Source organism: Podarcis raffonei, chromosome 6, assembly GCF_027172205.1.
Source record: "Podarcis raffonei isolate rPodRaf1 chromosome 6, rPodRaf1.pri, whole genome shotgun sequence".
NCBI lineage: Eukaryota > Metazoa > Chordata > Lepidosauria > Squamata > Lacertidae > Podarcis > Podarcis raffonei.
In genome coordinates this window covers 2,264,345-2,283,225 of record NC_070607.1, presented here as the reverse complement: position 1 = coordinate 2,283,225, position 18,881 = coordinate 2,264,345, and the positions used below count along the sequence as shown (strand labels likewise).

Below are 18,881 nucleotides of genomic sequence, written 5' to 3'. Positions count from 1 at the left end.
TTCACAAGCTTCTCCCGCCTGTGATTTCAGTGGGTCTCCGCCTTCGCCGTGGCGGCCAGACCCTGATTTCCACGGAGCAAGTTCCTCCCGATCGGAGGAACTCCGCCATTGCCTGGAGGCACCAACCCGGAAGTCCTTGGCTGAGATAATCTTAGTAACTACTTTCCAACATGTGGGCAAAATATTCCTGCACTGCAGTGGGTTGGATCAGATGAGCCTTGTGGTCCTTTCCAATGTTCTATGATTCTTTGTGTTCCCTGATGGTAATTAAGTACCAAAGCAATTTGATTACTTGCAGTGATAAAATTTCAGGACTCCCGTTTGTGATCTTTGAGAAGTTTCATTGTTGTTGTTTAGTGACTTCTGGTTGGGAGATGGCGCTGTGAAACACATCTCTTCTCTCTGGACTAATAAAATTTCAAACTATGACAATATTGGACTGCTCTGTTTCAGGAATCTATGCTCGTGAGCATGGCTCAAACAAAAAGCTGGCTGCACAGTCGTGTGCTCTGTCTTTGGTTAGGCAGCTCTATCACTTGAACATCATTGAGCCTTACTCTGGACAGACCAAGAAGAAGGAAGGTGAATCGGTGAGTCCTGTTGCAAATGTCCTATGCTGTTGTGTGTGTGTGCGTTTGTGCGCGTGCACACATGCATTCCTCAGACTTGTAAAAGATTTCATTCTGTTGAATAGTCACCAGGCTAGGGTGTCTTTTTGTAGCACTGTGGAGCCTTTCTGTATCGACTGGCTTTCTTGATGTTTTGGTTTTTAGATACGACACATACCGTATTTTTCGCACCATAGGACACACTTTTTCCCTCCTAAAAAGCAAGGGAAAATATGTGTGCGTCCTATGGAGCGAATGCAGGTGGGAGGCAGGCGGGAAAAACCCCCAAGAGCCGCACACAAGCTTCGTGCGCTTTTACGGGCTTTTCCCCAGGAGGGAGAAGGGACTGACTGGCCACATCAGTCCCTTCTCCCTCCTCGGGGAAAAGCCCCCAAGAGCGGCGCCCTCTTTAAAGGCTGCGCGGCTCCTGCGGGCTTTTCTACGAGGTGGGGGAATCCTCCCACCTCCCAGAAAAGCCAGGAGAAGCCGCGCAGCCCCATTAAAGAGCGTGCGGCTTCTGCGGGAGGTGGGGGAAGCTGCAGCAGATTCCCTCCTCCCGGGCTCCCTTTGAAGCGGCAATGTGGGAGGGGAGCAGCTTACACTCGTGTAAGCAGCTCCTCTCCTACTTTCCTGCTTCAAAGCAATCATGGAGGAGGGAAGGAAGGGGACCATGGATCCTCTGCTAGCGAATGCAGCGGATTCCCTCCTCCCGGGCTCCCTTTGAAGCAGCAAAGTGGGAGGGGAGCAGCTTACACTCGTGTAAGCAGCTCTCCCACTTTCCTGCTTCAAAGTGGAGGGAATCCACTGCAGTTGCGAGCAGAGGATCCATGGCTCTGCTTCCTTCCGTCGAAGCAGGGTGCGGGGGTGCAGGGGGAAAGACGGCAGGAAATAGATGCTGGGCAGGAAGACACAACCACACTTTGACCACTGAAAGTCCACCCCAGATTTCCACTGAGACGGCCAGGCTAATCTCGATGGCCATAAGTCAGACTCAGCTTTATTAACTGGACTTAGATAAGCCATGGTTCCCCTTCCTACCCTCCTCTGAGGCTCGATTTAAAGCAGCAAAGCGGACAGGAGCCACCTGCTTTGCTGCTTTAAATAGTTTAGTGCAACATTTGATTCAGAATATTTTTTTCCGTATTTTCCTCTTCTAAAAACTAGGTGCGCCCTATGGTCAGGTGCGCCCTATGGAACGAAAAATACGGTATATGTACTTTTAAAAAGAAAGAAGAAGTTTCGTGGTTTAATGTGATCTATTTCCTATTTGTGTTCTGAGCCAAGAATATTAGGACTTCCTTTTCTGTGCAAGTACATCTTTCAAGGGAGTGGTTTCTTTATCGGATCTGAGAACATCTTTACGCATGTCAATTTCATAGGTGGAGCCTTATGAAGTCAACATCTCTTCAGATTTAGAATATCACTTGCAAGGCATCGTTGAGGAGATGTGTCTTGAAACGGTTCCACCGGTGAGTGTGTGGTCAAGAACAGCTTTCTTTTCACTTTCTCAGTCAGATGGGATTCTGCCCACTTTCACTAAGCACTGTGTTATTTTTCTAACTAACTTGGCAGCCTGAAGATCCCAACTTCCCTGCTATTCTCAACATTGGAAAGTTGGCCCACTTTGAACCATCCCAGAAACAGAATCAGACGGGGGTTGTGCCATGGTCCCCGCCTCAGTCAAACTGGAATCCGTGGACTAGCTGCAATATTGATGAGGGTCCTCTGGCATATGTAAGCCTACCATTCATGTATTTTATTGTGATTCCTGGCATGACTCATTTTTACTTTTTACAGAAATTTGTTTGCTGTTTACTTAGTTGGCTTTGTTGTACCTATTTTAAAGCAGTATGTATCTTCAAATCTTGTGATCTTTTCTCAGGCTACACCAGAACAGATAAGCATTGACCTAAAAAGCAACCTCATGTATCAGCTGGAAAATGATCAGGAACTGCAAAAGGTAAGTCAGCTGACACTTAATGTTCTTGAGGCTTGTGATAGGTTTTCACAGGTTAGAGAAAATTGCAAGGATATATTTTTGGGAGTGCTAGCTTTACATTACCACAGATATTAGCCAAAATGTCTTATAGACTTGGGTTAGTTTGGGGTATAAAGCCAAACTCTACATACATGTGTTGGCTATTTGCAATTTAGTAGCGCTGCAGAGAGCTTGCTGGGGAGACCATGCATTAAAAAGGGACTCAAAAATAACTTAAACAAGGTTTTAATAACAAAAACTCCTTATACACTAAATACATCAACAACAAACCAGACCCAACCACCAACGCATCCCCCAGGGTAATGAGGGAGCTAGGTGCTGCTCCTTATATACTATACCCAATTGCTGACACAGCTTGATTAACACAACTCAGCAGCACCTGCTATGTTTCACAGCTGCAAGACTGGGTGTCTTTATCTGCCTTGGCCCTGGCTCTTAAAGACATACACAACTTGTGAAATAATAATGAACCTTCACATTTTAAAGTGACCATTCAACAACATGGAGCACAACTCCCAAGATACATGCTATCTTACTTCCACATACCTTGTTCCTGTCTGTCATTTCCCTGTGGCTCTTCTCCATCTGCTAGGGGGCAGGTTCTTTGGAGTAAGATTTGGTCAGGTATTGTGCCTGATCACTTCTACTTCCTCTTTTGTCCTAGTCTGCCAGAGAAAGTTGTAGGTCTTTGAACTGTCAGAAGCATACTCACCAGTATGATGCACATATATGTATGTACACACACACACACACACACAGGAAAAGATCTTTGTGTTGTATATAATGGGGAGGAAACCAAAGGGTATACTTAGATCTCCAAACTTTCAAAGTGTGCAGAAGTTGGGGTGAGGAAGACAGTACTTTATTTGCTAATACATAGCCAGGAAACTGCCAATTGCCAGGTTATTTGCTGAATATTAATCACAAACTGCTTTCTGTCCCAGATTCTTCAAGAGAGGGAAACCCTCCCTGTGAAAAAGTTTGAGCGAGAGATTCTGGATGCCATCCACCAAAATTCTGTTGTCATCATCCGTGGGGCAACAGGCTGTGGCAAAACCACACAGGTTCCACAGTACATCCTGGATGAATTTATTCACAGTGGAAGAGCTGCTGAGTGTAATGTGGTTGTGACTCAGGTGAAGAACCTGTTCAGAGCAGTACTTAAGATTGGTGAAGTATTTGGGAATAATACCCATCAGAATTAGTTGCCACGAAATTTAGTAAACCAAGCCGTAATATATCCTTAGTGCTCTTGTTTGTTATCTTGTGGATGCAATGCATACTTCTCAACCATCCCTGCGAGATTGAGTTGCTAATTGTCCATCACTGTGCAGTAGTTAACTTGAAAATAACTGAGTAATGTATCTTAATAGGAAAAGGGTACAGGCAGTGAAATCAGCTCAGCTCAGTTTACAAAAACTGTCTTTGTCAATTGAGACTGCATTTTCCCCCTCAAGTTTTCCAGTATGAAAATGTACATGTTGGAATTTGTATTTAATTTATTTAAAGCATTTTTGCCCTGCTCAACAACTGAAAAGACAATCGTTTATTTTCAGTTTTCTGTTTATCAGAGGACTGGGGTTTTTTGGATAAAGGTTTTTTTGGATCAGAGTTGTCTTGGCCCTGACTATTTCAGGTTTTGAAATGCTAGCATTAATTTTTGGCTTTCTTCCTGCCCAGATGTGGGTGGGTGGAGAGATTGCAGATCACTGAATCCCCAGCATCCAATGTTTGGGTACCTTGGTATCATGACACTTGTGATTTTTCCACCTTTTGATAGATGCTGTTTGAATGTCTTGTTTCCAGTTCTATGATTTTCATTCATGAGTTTGTTGCAGGGAATTGGTGTTGATGAGTTGGTGCAGATTTCATATTTTCAATTGAAAGATATTTCCTTTAATTCTATAGCCCAGGAGGATCAGTGCTGTTTCTGTGGCAGAACGAGTCTCCTACGAGAGAGGAGAAGAACCTGGGAATAGCTGTGGCTATAGTGTCCGCTTTGAATCAGTGCTTCCCCGACCCCATGCCAGCATGATGTTCTGCACTGTAGGTGTGTGCTGCTTTCCATTCTCTCATTTTCAGGCTAGGCTAGCGAGGTGATATAGAAAATCTGGAGCTAAGCAGAGTTGGAGAACCTCATCTTACAGTGGTTTTAGTCCTAGCGAACATGAAAATGAATGAAATCTTAGAAACCTACTTTATGCAGCCTCTATCTGGAAGCTTTGCACTAGAATGAAAATGGTGCCATTTCCTCCTCATGAGAGAGGTAGCTGTCAAACCCATAGTAGTAATTGGAAAGGAGCTGTAGAAAGGGCTTAGATGTGTGTTTGTATTGAGGGGTTGGAGGTGTGTTTTTTATTTTGTTTTTTGTAGAGGGGGGCTGGGATTTCCCCCCTACCCATTTCTGACCTTCACCGGATACCTATCTTCATTGACATGAATTTCTTTTTTCTCCTTCAAGGTGTCCTCTTGAGAAAGCTGGAGGCTGGCATCCGTGGAATCAGTCATGTTATTGTGGATGAAATCCATGAGAGAGACATTAATGTAAGCTTTGAACTCTACCCAAACAGCTTGTTTTCCACCTGGCTCCCTTAACATTTTGTAAGCGTGCCTATTGTTGTGAAAGGGAGTAGGTGCGTCTGTTAGGTTCTGCTGACACTGTGTTTCTGCACCATTAAAACAAAGTTGTCCTCAGCTTACACACTGGTGGTTCTCTTGTTCACCTCTAGCCCCTGCTAGAGATCTACGTGCTAGTACCTAGAGGTATCCTTTAGGCAAATCGGGTAGATAGAAAATAACACTACAAAATTATCCATTGGTCCTGTAACTTTGAGCAAATGTGAAAGGTGCACTCCGAAGCACCCCAGCATTCATCAGATGGTGGGAACTAGAATGAGGCATTGTTACTACTTTATATTGGGGGTTTAGATTGCAGTGGACTTTAGTTGTCACATGGTTGCTAAGAGACTGAGCTATGAATTGAGAAGCCTGCAGTATGAATGCCCTCTCTGCCATGAATTCACTAGGAATCCTTGTGCAAGCCACCTTTCCTCAACCCCCCATCTGCAATATCTGCCCCTCCTTTTCTTAATTCTGCCTTCTGTCTTCTGGTGTCTTTGGTAATAGCTTTAATGATGGAATCACTGTTTTTATTTTTTCTATTTCTATAGTTTGCTAGCCACTTTGAAGGGGAAAAGCAAGATATATATATTTTTTGTATGGATAAATAAATATGGGGATAACAACCTGTGGCCCTGCAGATGTTGCTGAACTACACCCCCTCCATCATTCCTGACCAGTAGCCGTGCTGACTGAGGTTGATGGGAGATGGAGCCCAGTGGCATCGCAAGGACCACAGGTTCCCCACCCCTGTTCTAAGGTTACAAGGTAGTGATGTGAAGTATTTTGAACAATATAAATGCAAAGTTTTGTTTTAGGTAAGTACCTCAACTGGCGATCCCTTGATATGATAACATGATACGTAATAAGCAGTCAAATTCATAGGCGCCTTAAATTCATCAGAGTTCAGGTGTGTTTATTTTCTTTTTTAAGGGTTGTTTTTTTCTCTCTACAGACTGACTTCCTATTGGTGGTTCTGCGGGATGTCATTCAGACCTACCCTGAAATCAGAGTGATCCTCATGTCTGCCACCATTGATACCACCATGTTCTGTGAATACTTCTTTAATTGCCCCATCATTGAGGTCTTTGGCAGAACCTACCCTGTTCAAGGTGAATGGCTGCCCAAAGGAACATTAGAAAAGCTGGAATAAAGGACGTTGTCATTTAGTGTCATGGGGATATCCTTACAGTGTCAGAACACTGGCATGAATTGCAGAGCTGACACAATTGAATTGCTAATGCCAGAAATAAGATTGTTTCTAGTACAGACACAGTTACCAGATTATGTATTTTAAATGCTTACAGAACTTTTATCTGTATTGTACCTTTTACCTGGGGAGATAAAAGCAACAGTAATTTGGACATTTTACTGTTTTTCTGCCAATATTTGGTTGAGCAGGATGGAGGTGAGCCTTCATCTTCAGAATCTTTTGGGTCATCCCGCTGGAGGTCCCTGCAGAATCCTAATAATAATAATAATAAATAATAATTTATTACTTATATCCCACCCATCTGACTGAGTCTCCCCAGCCACTCTGGGCAGCTTCCAACAGAATATTAAAAACACAATAAAACATCAAACTTTAAAAACTTCCCTAAACAGGGCTGCCTTCAGATGTTTTCTAAAAGTCAGGTAGTTGTCTATTTTGTTGACATCTGGTGGGAGGGCATTTCACAGGGCGGGTGCCACTACCAAGAAGCCGCTGTGTCTGGTTCCCTGTAACCCGACTTCTTGCAGTGAGGGAACCTCCAGAAGGCCCTTAGTGCTGGACTACTAATGAATAGTTAGTTGATAAGATAATCCCTACAATAAATGTTCTCTCTGTTTTAGAGTATTTTCTGGAAGACTGCATTCAGATGACTAAATTCATTCCTCCGCCAAAGGACAAAAAGAAGAAGGATAAAGATGAAGATGCTGGTGAAGATGATGATGTGCGTTGGGGTTTTTTTACATGTACAATTTCTGCAGCACTCGTGAGAACAGTAATGATAATGCATGCGTAAAGGTAAAGGGATCCCTGACCATTAGGTCCAGTCGTGGCCGACTCTGGGGTTGTGGCGCTCATCTCGTTTTACTGGCCGAGGGAGCCGGCGTTCAGCTTCTGGGTCGTGTGGCCAGCGTGACTAAGCCGCTTCTGGCAAACCAGAGCAGCGCACGGAAACGCCGTTTACCTTCCCGCCGGAGCGGTACCTATTTATCTACTTGCACTTTGACATGCTTTCAAACTGCTAGGTGGGCAGGAGCTGGGACTGATTAACAGGAGCTCACCCTGTTGCGGGGATTCGAACCGCCGACCTTCTGATCGGCAAGTCCTAGGCTCTGTGGTTTAACCCCCAGCACCACCTGCGTCCCTCAATGCATGCATACATATAACTTAAACGTACAGAAAAACTTTCTGACAGTAAGAGCTGTTCAACAGTGCAACAGTCTCCCTCGGAAGGTTGTGGACTCTCCTTATTTGGAGGTATTTAATCAGAAGTTAGATGGCCATCTGTCAGGGATGCTTTAGCTGAGATTCCTGTGTTGCAAGCAGCTGGAGTAGTTGAACCGCAGGGTCCCTTCCAACTCTACAATTCTATTATTCTATGGAAGGGAATTGAGCCGGTTGCAATATTTTTACCTCTTTATACTACTTTGAACTTTGGCTTATTCTACTTTATATAAGAAGCAAGATTAAATTATACAAAAGCCCTGTACAATAAACCAAGACTGCACTTCACTTAGGAGTCAAGATATTTTGCAACCAATTACATCAGGCCTTACAGAGGCATTACTGCAGCGTACTAGAAGGTTCACATTAGGAAATGAGTAAAGTGGTTTAATATGTATGATAGGTTGGTATTCCCTCTGCTTCAATTTAGAAACCAAAACATTTTTTATGTCTCTCATGTGTTCCTGACTTTTAGCTGCTGTTTCTTTGGTTTACTTTCTGGTGTGAGTGGCTATATTACTGAATTTTTGGTTTCTGTATCCTATATCTGTTGCATTAATCAGCATTTTGTGATTTCATGAAAGCTGTCCTGGGCATCAAACAATAGAAAGACTGGTCATAAATGTTTAAATAAATAGTTGGCAAATGAAAACCTTACACCTTCAACCCCTTTTATTAGAACTTCCTTGACAATTCCAAGTTAAGAGTCCTCACCTCTTATTGGAGGAAAAGTTACAATTTTGGCAGCAGATTTCTTTGAAAGTAGGGTCAGAATAATTTCCGGTTTATTGAGCAGTGAGAACTGAACCAGTAAATGCAGTCCTTTCTATTCTGGGCATTCGTGTGTCTTTATGAGCTGTTGGTAGGGGAAGTGTTCTCAAAGTGCTGTTTTCTCCTCTCTTGTAGGCCAATTGCAACCTTATCTGTGGTGATGAGTATGGCCCAGAAACGAAGCGCCGCATGGCCCAGCTGAATGAGAAGGAGACCCCCTTTGAGCTCATTGAGGCCTTGCTGAAGTATATCGAGACCCTGAATGCGCCAGGAGCAGTCCTTGTTTTCTTGCCTGGCTGGAATCTGATCTACACCATGCAGAAATACCTGGAAATGAACCCACACTTTGGTACAAGCAGTTTTCAGCTTTCCTCCTGCCTTAGTTGCTCCTATGTGATGTGTTCATGAAGGTGGAAGAGATCTCGGTCTCCTGTATGTGGAAGGAGAGAGTGCTTGAAAGAGAGTGAATGGGAGTATTTAAAAATAGTAGGGGGTGAGGGGGATGTTCAGTTGTATGTATGGAGTTTTAAAACATTTACTTTCACATGCTCTTATTATAGGAAGCCAGAGGTACAGAATACTTCCCCTGCATTCCCAGATTCCCCGAGAGGAGCAACGCAAAGTATTTGACCCAGTGCCGCCTGCAATGACCAAAGTGAGCCTTCCTTTTGTACTCTAGGCAAGGAGTGTAGTAGGTAGTCCCAGGTAATATTGTATTCAGAATAGATTTATGTTTGTTTTTCCAGGTAATTTTATCTACCAACATTGCAGAGACGAGTATTACCATTAATGATGTCGTCTATGTTATTGACTCTTGCAAGTGAGTTTTTGTTCCTCTTGTTTCTTTGGTTTGATCTGCAAAACGGGTTTTATGTTGTCCTGCCTGCCAGAAAGCTTAAGATTAAGCTTGCAGAACCTTTTTCATCTGTTACAGTTAGGAACCACCAGGCTAAAGTACACAGCCAGGGGCTTGGTGGAAATCTGTATTTCCTGACAGGCCAGACGGATGCTTAAGCAGACAGCTTAGGGCAGGTGTGTGTCGGATGCTTTCTTTGCCATGTGGATGTAATGTGGCAGCAGCGACTGGGGAAAATGCTTAAAATTTGGAGCTTTTCTCCACTGATTTCTTAGAACATGCCTAAGGTAAGACTTAACACATTTTGAAATTGCACTTTGTAAACATGGGCAGGACAGGATTGGGTTCATCTGTTTGATTAATGTGGCTCTTAAAGTCATGTATCGATGGTTCATGTCCATAAAAGTGAGGATATACTGGTCCTGTGACGCTAATTCTGCAGATTTTGCCAGGCTTCTACATATGTGCTCATCGTGGAAAGTGTATCATCACCCTCTGGTGAGCATGATGTGGAACCAGCCTTGTAGCAAGTGGGGATTGTCCTGGCAGCTGCACATGAGCCCTCTCTATGTCCCTCCCTTGCCCATAGGTGAAAAGAAAGCTGGGAGAGATTGGGCTGCTGTGTTGCTGAGGCAGCTAGAGCACCTTGGCAGTGTTATGGCAAACCAGGAATCCCTTGCTCTTCTCTAGAGCAGGAAAGGGTTTTTAACAATTGTGCTCTTAAGATCTATCAGCCTTTGGGATAGATATATGGTCAATCCACACTGGTAACTCCCCTGCTAAGAGATAGGAATCAGTTTTGGTCAATTGTATCCTCTACTGAGGGGGAAGTGCATAAAGAGCTCCCCTCCAATTTAGGTCTTACTGTTTTCCCATTCCTTCTGTCCCACATGCATGTTTCATTTTTGTTAAAATTTGATATCTTCAACCTGGTTTGTTTATACTGTGACCGCTGCCACCATAGTAGCTGTTCTACAACTGTGTCTGTATCTTAACACATCACAAGCCCTCCTGCTTCTAATATGTTCACAAAGTCATCTTAGACTTTGAGAATCCTGCCTTGTGCTGCAACCTTCCGCTTAAGTGCTAAATCCCTTAAGCTTCTGTGTATCACATCATAATTAGCTTTGTTTTCAACATTTAATAACTTGGAAGTTAATTATTAATGCATTTTCTTCTAACTAAACTTCACAGGCAAAAGGTGAAGCTCTTCACTGCTCACAACAACATGACCAACTATGCCACTGTCTGGGCTTCAAAAACTAACCTGGAACAGCGGAAAGGACGAGCTGGTCGTGTCCGTCCGGGCTTCTGTTTCCACCTTTGCAGCAGAGCTCGCTTTGAACGGTAGGTGTACACTCTGCTTCTTCTTAGAGTAAATTCCTGAATAAATAGTTAACTGAACTAGAAAAGCCAGATGAACCCAACCTCAGAGACTAGGTAATGGGTATGAAATTTCCGCGCCCCCCCCCCTTAGGTTGCAAATAAAGAGGAACTGTAGCCTGTAGTTGTAAACGTACACTGTTTTACCATTGTGCAAATTTATATTATTAGTTTGAAATTACGTAAGTTGCCCATTTTGCTGTTACTACTGTGGTAGCTTCCACTATGGCTGCATCACTTCTGCTCTCATTCAAGGCCAAACTTTGTCTGCATGTGAGGGTGAGGGGTTAACATTTAACATGGAAAGAGGGGAAAGGAGTAAAACCCTCCACCAATACTCAGCAGCTTGAAAATACTTTTCCCTCACCTAAATCTTGGAGTATGCTGACAGGGGGGAAATGTATTAGAAGCAAGAGAGAGTTGAGGTGGAAGGGGGGAGGAGTTTGGCTCCCATGCCCCTAGCACCCCGATAGGACTGTGAAGTGGGTATGGGTTAGCTTAAAAACCTGTCAGTGAATGTGGGGTTAACACAGTCACCTGGTTTGGCTCCGAGGCAGGGATGGGCCTTCCAGGAGTTTTTGAATGCCCAAGTGTCACCCCAGCAAGCATAGCCAAAGGTTCCCCATTCTGTCCTAAAGGTTCTGCGTCAACAACAGATTGTCAGGTAATCCCTTTCACAAATCAGTATCTCCTCCTTACACCTCTTTAGTTTTTTCATGTTTTGGTGGAGACTGAGAAGGGTTGTGACACTGTTAAGACAATAAGCTCTCCGCTATGTGTGTAAGGTGACTTAGGGAGCAGTGTTGGCCGAAGCAGAGTAGAGCTATTGGTAGTACCAGTTTAAATGGAACATGCCCTAAATATTTTTCTCTCTCTCTTCATTTTGTCTCCAGACTTGAGACTCATATGACTCCAGAGATGTTCCGAACACCACTACATGAAATTGCTTTGAGCATCAAACTGCTGCGACTGGGAGGAATTGGCCAGTTCCTGGCCAAAGCTATAGAGCCACCTCCTTTGGACGCAGTGATTGAAGCAGAGCACACACTCAGAGGTACTAGACTGATACTTCCAGTCTGTAAGCATAGATGTGGTCTGTTTTCAAACTCTGTGTCATACATTTCCACACACAAGCAGTAGATATTCAGTTGCTCTTTTCATGACTCGATGTTTATGCATGGCTCTCATCTTTGAAAAACTTGGTCCACAATGCAACAGCCAGATCATTAACAAAACCACTCGAGTGAATGTATTTCCCTAGTGTGTTTTTTAAAAAAAATTATTATTATTAATCTCAATTTATTTATAAGAAGTAGTGTTGGTTTTAACCTACAAAGCTAGTCCATGATATCTGGACAACTGCTTTCTCCAACACAATCCTGTTTGCCAATTGAGGTTATACAAGGCCCTTCCCTGCTTGCTCCCACTTTCAGCATGGATACTGGAGAAGAGGCCTGTTCTGTAGTGGAGCCTCCAATCACTATAGAATGGTGGTGTAATTTATGTCTTTTGTGTTTGCCATTGTGTTTGTCTTGGTCAGTCCAACCAAAGTTCCATGTAGTCCAGTATTCTGTTTACAACAATAGCCAGCCCTGATGCTTTAGGGATGCTAACAAGCAAGATCGGAAGGCAACAGCTTTTCATTTTGCAGCCACCTTTCTGATTTATCTAACAGCCTTGTACCAAGCATTGCTCAGTATTTCTAAGAAACCAAGAATTCATTGTAGCTTTGAAACTTTCGGGCTGCCATCTTGATTCAAAGTGGTGCCCAATTGTATCCAAACAGAACAAACATCTGCTGCTTCAATATGGGAATCATCCTGAAGAACTTGATTGTGGTATCTTAAGAAATGTCCAAATGCATAGCAAACAACTAACTTTCCAAAATATATAGTACAGTAGATGCTTCACTAATTGTGAGGCTGAATGAACAGTTAAATTAAACCCTATCAGATTTTGCCAGTGCATTTTTCCTCCCCTCACAGAGCTTGATGCCTTGGACTGCAATGACGAACTGACACCTCTTGGGCGAATTTTAGCTAGACTGCCCATTGAACCTCGCCTTGGGAAGATGATGATAATGGGGTGTATTTTCTAGTAAGTGCCATTTAATAGGGTTAGAAGTGTATGTGAATTGATTGGGTGACTGATTATGATTGGTCTCTAAATGGGGTGTTGTGGGTTCTTTTGGAAATGAGTTTAAAAAACCATGAAACCAAATTTTAACTTGAGACATTATTTCAGAGCCAGAAGTACACATTCTGTTTTTATTGAAACTTGCGAACTTGAATTGTTTGAGACAGAGGCTAGCCGTCATCCCACCTCCTCCCCAGCCTCGTAACATTCACACCAGTAAATTCTGCTGTATATTCTGTTAATAACATAGTTAGAGATCAAGTTTATTGAAGTTGATCTCCAGCTGTTAGGCACAAGACCATGAGAAAAATCATTCTGTGGTTTCTGTTTCAGTGTGGGAGATGCTGTATGTACCATCTCTGCAGCCACCTGCTTCCCTGAACCATTCATTAGCGAGGGAAAGAGGCTGGGTTACGTCCACAGAAATTTTGCTGGAAATCGGTTTTCTGATCACGTGGCCCTCCTGTCAGTTTTCCAAGCCTGGGATAATGCCAGGTAAATTTATTTAGGACAACTAAAACTGTGAACAGCTGCAATGACCTTATAAGGCATCCTGCTTTATATCGTTAGCTCAGTATATGGAAAATTACTGTGGAGCATCTGTACAGGTTGGTTGCAAATCAGTTTGTCTTGTCCATTTTCCTTTTGCAGACTGGGTGGGGAAAATGCAGAGATACATTTCTGTGAACACAAGAGACTCAACATGGCTACTCTGAGAATGACTTGGGAAGCCAAAGTGCAGTTGAAAGATATTCTTGTCAGCTCTGGATTCCCAGAAGGTAATATGCATGAAGTAATTTCAAGTATAGGGAGTGTGGCACAGTAAACAAATACATGGCTCTGTAGACTCATTTTTATGTCACACAATTTGGTCAAAGGTTCTTTAATAATAAAAACATTTTAGATACAGGGAGCCCCTCCAGTTTTGTACCATGTATGGCAGTGGTTGTTGGCAGGGGGTGCAGTATGCATAGAAAGTGTAGTTGTACCTTGGATCTCAAACGCCTTGGTTCCCGAACAAATCAGCTCCTGAATGATTGAAACCCGGAAGTGAGTGTTCTGGTTCTCGAACGATTTTCAGAAGCTGACAATTTTCGAACAGATTCGTGGAACGCAGTCTGTTCGCGAACCAAGGTTCGACCTGTACTCTAAAACTTGGTCCAAAGTATCTTGATTTCCCTCCAGAAAGAAATTCCATCATTTTTGTCCTAGCTGTGTTCTGCAGTAATCTTAATCCCATTTTGGACATAATGGATTTTAAAATGTGAGACTTTTGGATGTGCAGTTGCTGAATCTTGTTGCTAGATCAGGGAGGTCCTGTCTTTGCACTGGTTTCTGCCTCCTTGTTGTAGGGATCTGTTTATATTTGTAAACTCAAAACACTCATTCTACAAATGTAAAATATGTTTCAAATGAGGAAATCAAATGCTTTTTTAAAGTTTTGCTTATAAAATGAAGTACTACTTGGAAAGCCAGTTTCTATTCTCTTTTCCAGAGTGTTTGATGACCCAGGTATTTAACAACACTGGACCGGATAACAGCCTAGACGTTGTCATCTCTCTGCTGGCCTTTGGTTTGTATCCCAATGTCTGTTTCCACAAGGAGAAGAGGAAGATTCTGACCACCGAAGGCCGCAATGCACTTATCCACAAGTCTTCTGTTAACTGTCCATTTAGCAGTCAGGACATGAAGTATCCTTGTCCATTTTTTGTCTTCGGAGAAAAGGTAGGCAAATGTGAAAGATGTGCCAGGCTACCAAGTTGCCATGCATGTTTGAGTACAATTTTTGATCTTAGACATTGTATGTTTGCTTTTAATTAAAATCCTCTGGTTGAAATTTGCCGGTCTGGAGTCTATAGAAGATCTCTTGTCATGATTGTAACACCTTGGCTTTCAGCTAGTAGTTCAGGACCCACCACTGTGTCGTGGCCTGATCTAAGGTGGGTTGCAGTTGCAGCACTGCCACCATGTGACAAGAGGAGGGAGGGAGAAGAAATGGGTTCCCAAAAGCATGTTTGGGTTAAAGGTGGGGCCCTGCGTTTCTGAAAAAGGAGAATACTATACTGATACGCTGCTTATTTTGACATAAAACAGTATATAAATTAATAAATAATGTGTTTATGTGTTCTTGTTTAGAATAATCAGCACAATGTTCTTAAGCTTTCGAAGCATTATAGGCCTATATCAAAGTTAGTTTTATTGTATTCTTGAAGTTAGATGGCTAAAGCCATCTCACTTCTTAGTACTTCTGTGTTGCAAAGTATCTCGTGTCCTTATAGCCACTGAAAATATAGTGCAATATATACTCTGGTTTGGAGTGAATTTTGTACATTTCTAGAAATGTCAGTTTGAATAGGTGTGATTCCAGTATTTGAAGCTTTTAGGGCAAACAGGGAAGAAGATAAAGGCTACTTAGAGGTGAAGGAGGACAGAATGGCAGCCTTCTGGCAGCTATAAATTTTGCTCTCTGCTGATTTCTAATTATTTAGGCAGTGTTGGGAAGGCTTTTGCTCATCACTGTAACTATGACACCTGGAAACTTTTCCTTTGTGTGCTAGGATGCTGTCATAATTTCATATTATGCCCCAGATTCCATATGGTATGATCCACAAAGACATCTGTATGTTTCTCTATGTACAGATCCGGACACGAGCCATCTCTGCCAAAGCAATGACCTTAGTGAGCCCTTTGCAGCTGCTTCTCTTTGGCTCTAAGAAAGTTGTATCAGATGGGGAGATCATTATGTTGGATGACTGGTATGAACTTTTGATTGGCTCTGGATACTAAATGCATGGGGAACGACTGTGAGGTACAACAGCTGGTTTCATAGCTTTAAAAGGCTGTATAAGAAAGGAAGTGTAAGAACATTGAATGTACACAGAAATACTTCACAGAATTTTTAGGATCCTGTTGAGTGTTGATGCATCAGATGTGGAAGTGAGGGAAGGGAGTTTTGAACGCATGAAAAAAAATATGCAGTTGATGCCCATTCCTGTCTAGATGGCCCTATCAGAATTCTTGTGGGTTTGTTTTTTTTAGTTTTTTTTAAGTATTCTTAGAGAATTTCAGTTAACAGGCTTTACTGGGGGAAATTATAATACTGAGTTGATGTGCCTCAAACCCTAACAGCACAGCTGATTGAACACTTTGGAAGATTAAATGGGAGGACATATGTTGGGTCCCAGGGATGGATACAGTATATTCATTTGCTAAACTGTTTCTCCTCTGTAGGATCAAACTGCGTATGCCTCACAACGCAGCTGCCTGTATCGCTGCCTTGCGTGCAGCAATGGAAGCCCTTGTGGTGGAAGTAACGAAGAATCCAGAAATCATCAGCGACCTAGACCCACTGAACAAAAACATGCTGGATGTAATTTGGGAAATCTCCAAACCATCAGCTGCTGGCATCAACCTCGCAGCAGGCACTATGAGGTTAGCTCCAAGCTATTTTAGAACTTAGTCCATTTGATGTCCTACCATCTATTTCCTGCCCCCCTCCTTTTTTCATGGCGTTCCCTCCTCCTTTCTATGTTTTTGTTTGATGTGTTAGGCTTTTCTTCCTTGGTTGTAGGGCTTAAGGGAAAATAAACTATGGTGAAGATAGGAGCAGGATGATCTTTACTCCAGATTAGTTAATCTATGACTAATGTGGTCCCTGACAGGGAGTGTAGCCCTCAGTAGAAAAAGGTTGCCCACCCGTCTCAAGAGTCATAATGAAACCTTGCCACTTGTTTAAGCTTCCTGTTTTCTTCTAACCAGAGATTACAAAGATCCTAAAAGGGATGGATCCTGCTTATCAGAAAATAGTTACTACAGAAAATGAAATTTGGGATAAATGGGCAGCCTTCACAGGGATCCATGTTGGGAAAATATTTAACTCCTCAATAGTATGTAGAATGATACCAAAGTTTCAGGATAACGGAATAAGAAAGCAAATCATGTAGGCTTCAAAGCGGATATTACTAGATAGGATGAAAATGCTACATGAAAACTTTAGTAAGTGCAAATAATGCATTGGGGGGGGGAATGAATTTTTGATTGATTGAATTGCTTGTAATTATTGGTAAACTTATAGTCAATCAAAGAAAGACAGATTATGAAGAGCGGTCTAACAGTTGAGGAAGACATATTTAACATATTCTGGATGGGGTTGCACCTCCCCTTAAGCTTGCAGCTTGGAAATAAGGTCGGATCCAGGACTGCTATGAATACCCAAGCTACATTAGTAGCTTTCTGTGCCTTTCACCAGCTTTGGCTGGTGATGCAGCTGTAAGCCCTTCATGGGGAAAGATGATCTGGCCTCCGTTATTTGTTTTAGAAACATTCTTATGGCAACCAGATCATTTCCTGGCCTAGTTCAAGGTGCTGGTTTTGACCTTTAAATCCCTTAATAGCCCGAGACCTTGGTATCTAATCCACATGAGCCTGCTGAGTAGCTTAGTATTATTTTTGAGGGACATGTGAGGACCCCCCCTTAAGTTATGTGGGTGGCTACTAAATAGGTCTTTAGAGTGGAATTCCTTAAGAATGTGCACTTATTATCATCATCATTGATAACTTTCAGATGCCAGATTCTCTTGCTCTCTTGGGGCTTTAAATTGCTATTTAATTATTCTGTTGTGGTACCTGAACCCGTTTTTTGTCATAATTTTGGTTCTGACTTTTGTTGCCTTTATTGCATAGCTGTCAACTTTTCCCTTGTGAGGAATCCTATTTGGAATAAGGGAATTTCCCTTTTAAAAAATGGAAACGTTGACAGCTATGTTATTGTGGTACTTTGCTATTTATTAATATGTGGTTTTATTAAGGTGGTGGTTGTTAAGCCACCATAGGATGACCAGGGTGTACAGCCATCCTGAAATGAATTAAAAAATCCCCAAGAAGATACTTCTGAATTAAAACAACGGTTAATAAGAAGCGTGTGTAAAAAGTAAAAGCATTAAGAATGAGAGAGAAAAATAAGACAGCAATGTCATTATTCCATTAAGTTCACATTTAGAACACGGTTGCAGCTGGACAAGTTACAAAAAGAATGGCAATATATTAGGAAAGACGTAAATCATTGAGGCTTCTTAAGGAATATAATGGAGGGGGAGAAGAATGTAAAATCCTAAGTAGTTTGAGGGAAAATGTAATCCTTAATGTTTCATTTTGAAACCTAGCATTAAATACTTGAAATGTGGAAATGAAATTACCTGTTATCAATGTGAGATGGGTTTCCTAGTGTGAGCACCATAATCCTGTTTAGGACTGCATTTTTACAGTCAAAAATAACAGCTCTTATTTTTGTTTCCCAGGTATGGGGATGGACCTCGCCCCCCCAAAATGGCTCGATATGACAATGGAGGTGGCTACAGAGGTGGCAGTGGTTACAGAGGTGGTGGTGGCGGCTACAGGGGTGGATATGGAAGTGGTTATGGAACCACTTACCCTGGTGGTTCTGGGGGAAGGGGGTATTCCAGTGGGGGTGGAGGAGGTGGCTTTCGAGGTGGTGGAGGCTTTCAAGGATACCAAAGTGGAGGAAACAGAGGGGGTGGGTTTAGAGGCAGGTGGGGGTGGTAGGGGTGGAACAATAGTACCACCCAAAAATAATGATGCATGATCTTGTTTTTCCCCATGTTCCTTTGCTTATAATGCAGAAGTGTTTCTAGTCCTAGAGTTCACAAAGGATTGAAACCTTAATTTGATATAATAAATAATCAGATTGCTATGATACTCTTTCATGATGTGTTCATTTTGATCTTAATAAAACAAGTTACTTGTTTTTAAATAGAGTCATAAGCGTCATATTTTTAGAGGCCGTCTCCTGCCAGCCAGAAGTGCTCTGTTGGATATAATTGAACTGCAAAAACAGTGGAGAACGACATTTCATAGGTTTTGCACATAGTCTCTATGATGTAGTTCAGGGATAGCAAACCTGGTGAACTCCCACCCACTTGGGATTATGGGAGGAGTTGTTCAGCAACATCTGGACAGCCCTACATTGCCTGCCCCTGGTGTAGTTGGTCATATTTGGTCCAGGTCTTCCACCAGGGCTCAAAAGGTCTTCACTTGCTTCATAGCCTCCAGCTTCTC

At 42.5% G+C, this 18,881-nt stretch overlaps 1 protein-coding gene across 4 annotated transcripts in view; it reads left to right on the top strand.

Annotated features, from left to right (window-relative positions):
- Positions 1–18,576, top strand: part of DHX9 (DExH-box helicase 9) — a 29,638-nt gene extending 11,062 nt beyond the window's left edge. For all 4 annotated transcript variants that reach the window (XM_053391111.1, XM_053391112.1, XM_053391110.1 and 1 more), the window contains 21 exons: positions 454–590; positions 1,988–2,077; positions 2,181–2,342; positions 2,491–2,568; positions 3,552–3,743; positions 4,516–4,657; positions 5,069–5,151; positions 6,182–6,338; positions 7,060–7,160; positions 8,567–8,780; positions 8,992–9,086; positions 9,178–9,251; positions 10,482–10,634; positions 11,564–11,724; positions 12,656–12,767; positions 13,140–13,301; positions 13,458–13,585; positions 14,302–14,531; positions 15,447–15,562; positions 16,038–16,238; positions 18,104–18,576. In XM_053391111.1, coding sequence (XP_053247086.1) covers positions 454–590; positions 1,988–2,077; positions 2,181–2,342; positions 2,491–2,568; positions 3,552–3,743; positions 4,516–4,657; positions 5,069–5,151; positions 6,182–6,338; positions 7,060–7,160; positions 8,567–8,780; positions 8,992–9,086; positions 9,178–9,251; positions 10,482–10,634; positions 11,564–11,724; positions 12,656–12,767; positions 13,140–13,301; positions 13,458–13,585; positions 14,302–14,531; positions 15,447–15,562; positions 16,038–16,238; positions 18,104–18,368 — 3,053 coding nt within the window. In that variant the 3' untranslated portion in view covers positions 18,369–18,576. The remainder of the gene's footprint in view (positions 1–453; positions 591–1,987; positions 2,078–2,180; positions 2,343–2,490; positions 2,569–3,551; positions 3,744–4,515; positions 4,658–5,068; positions 5,152–6,181; positions 6,339–7,059; positions 7,161–8,566; positions 8,781–8,991; positions 9,087–9,177; positions 9,252–10,481; positions 10,635–11,563; positions 11,725–12,655; positions 12,768–13,139; positions 13,302–13,457; positions 13,586–14,301; positions 14,532–15,446; positions 15,563–16,037; positions 16,239–18,103) is intronic.
- Positions 18,577–18,881: the final 305 nt, after the last annotated feature.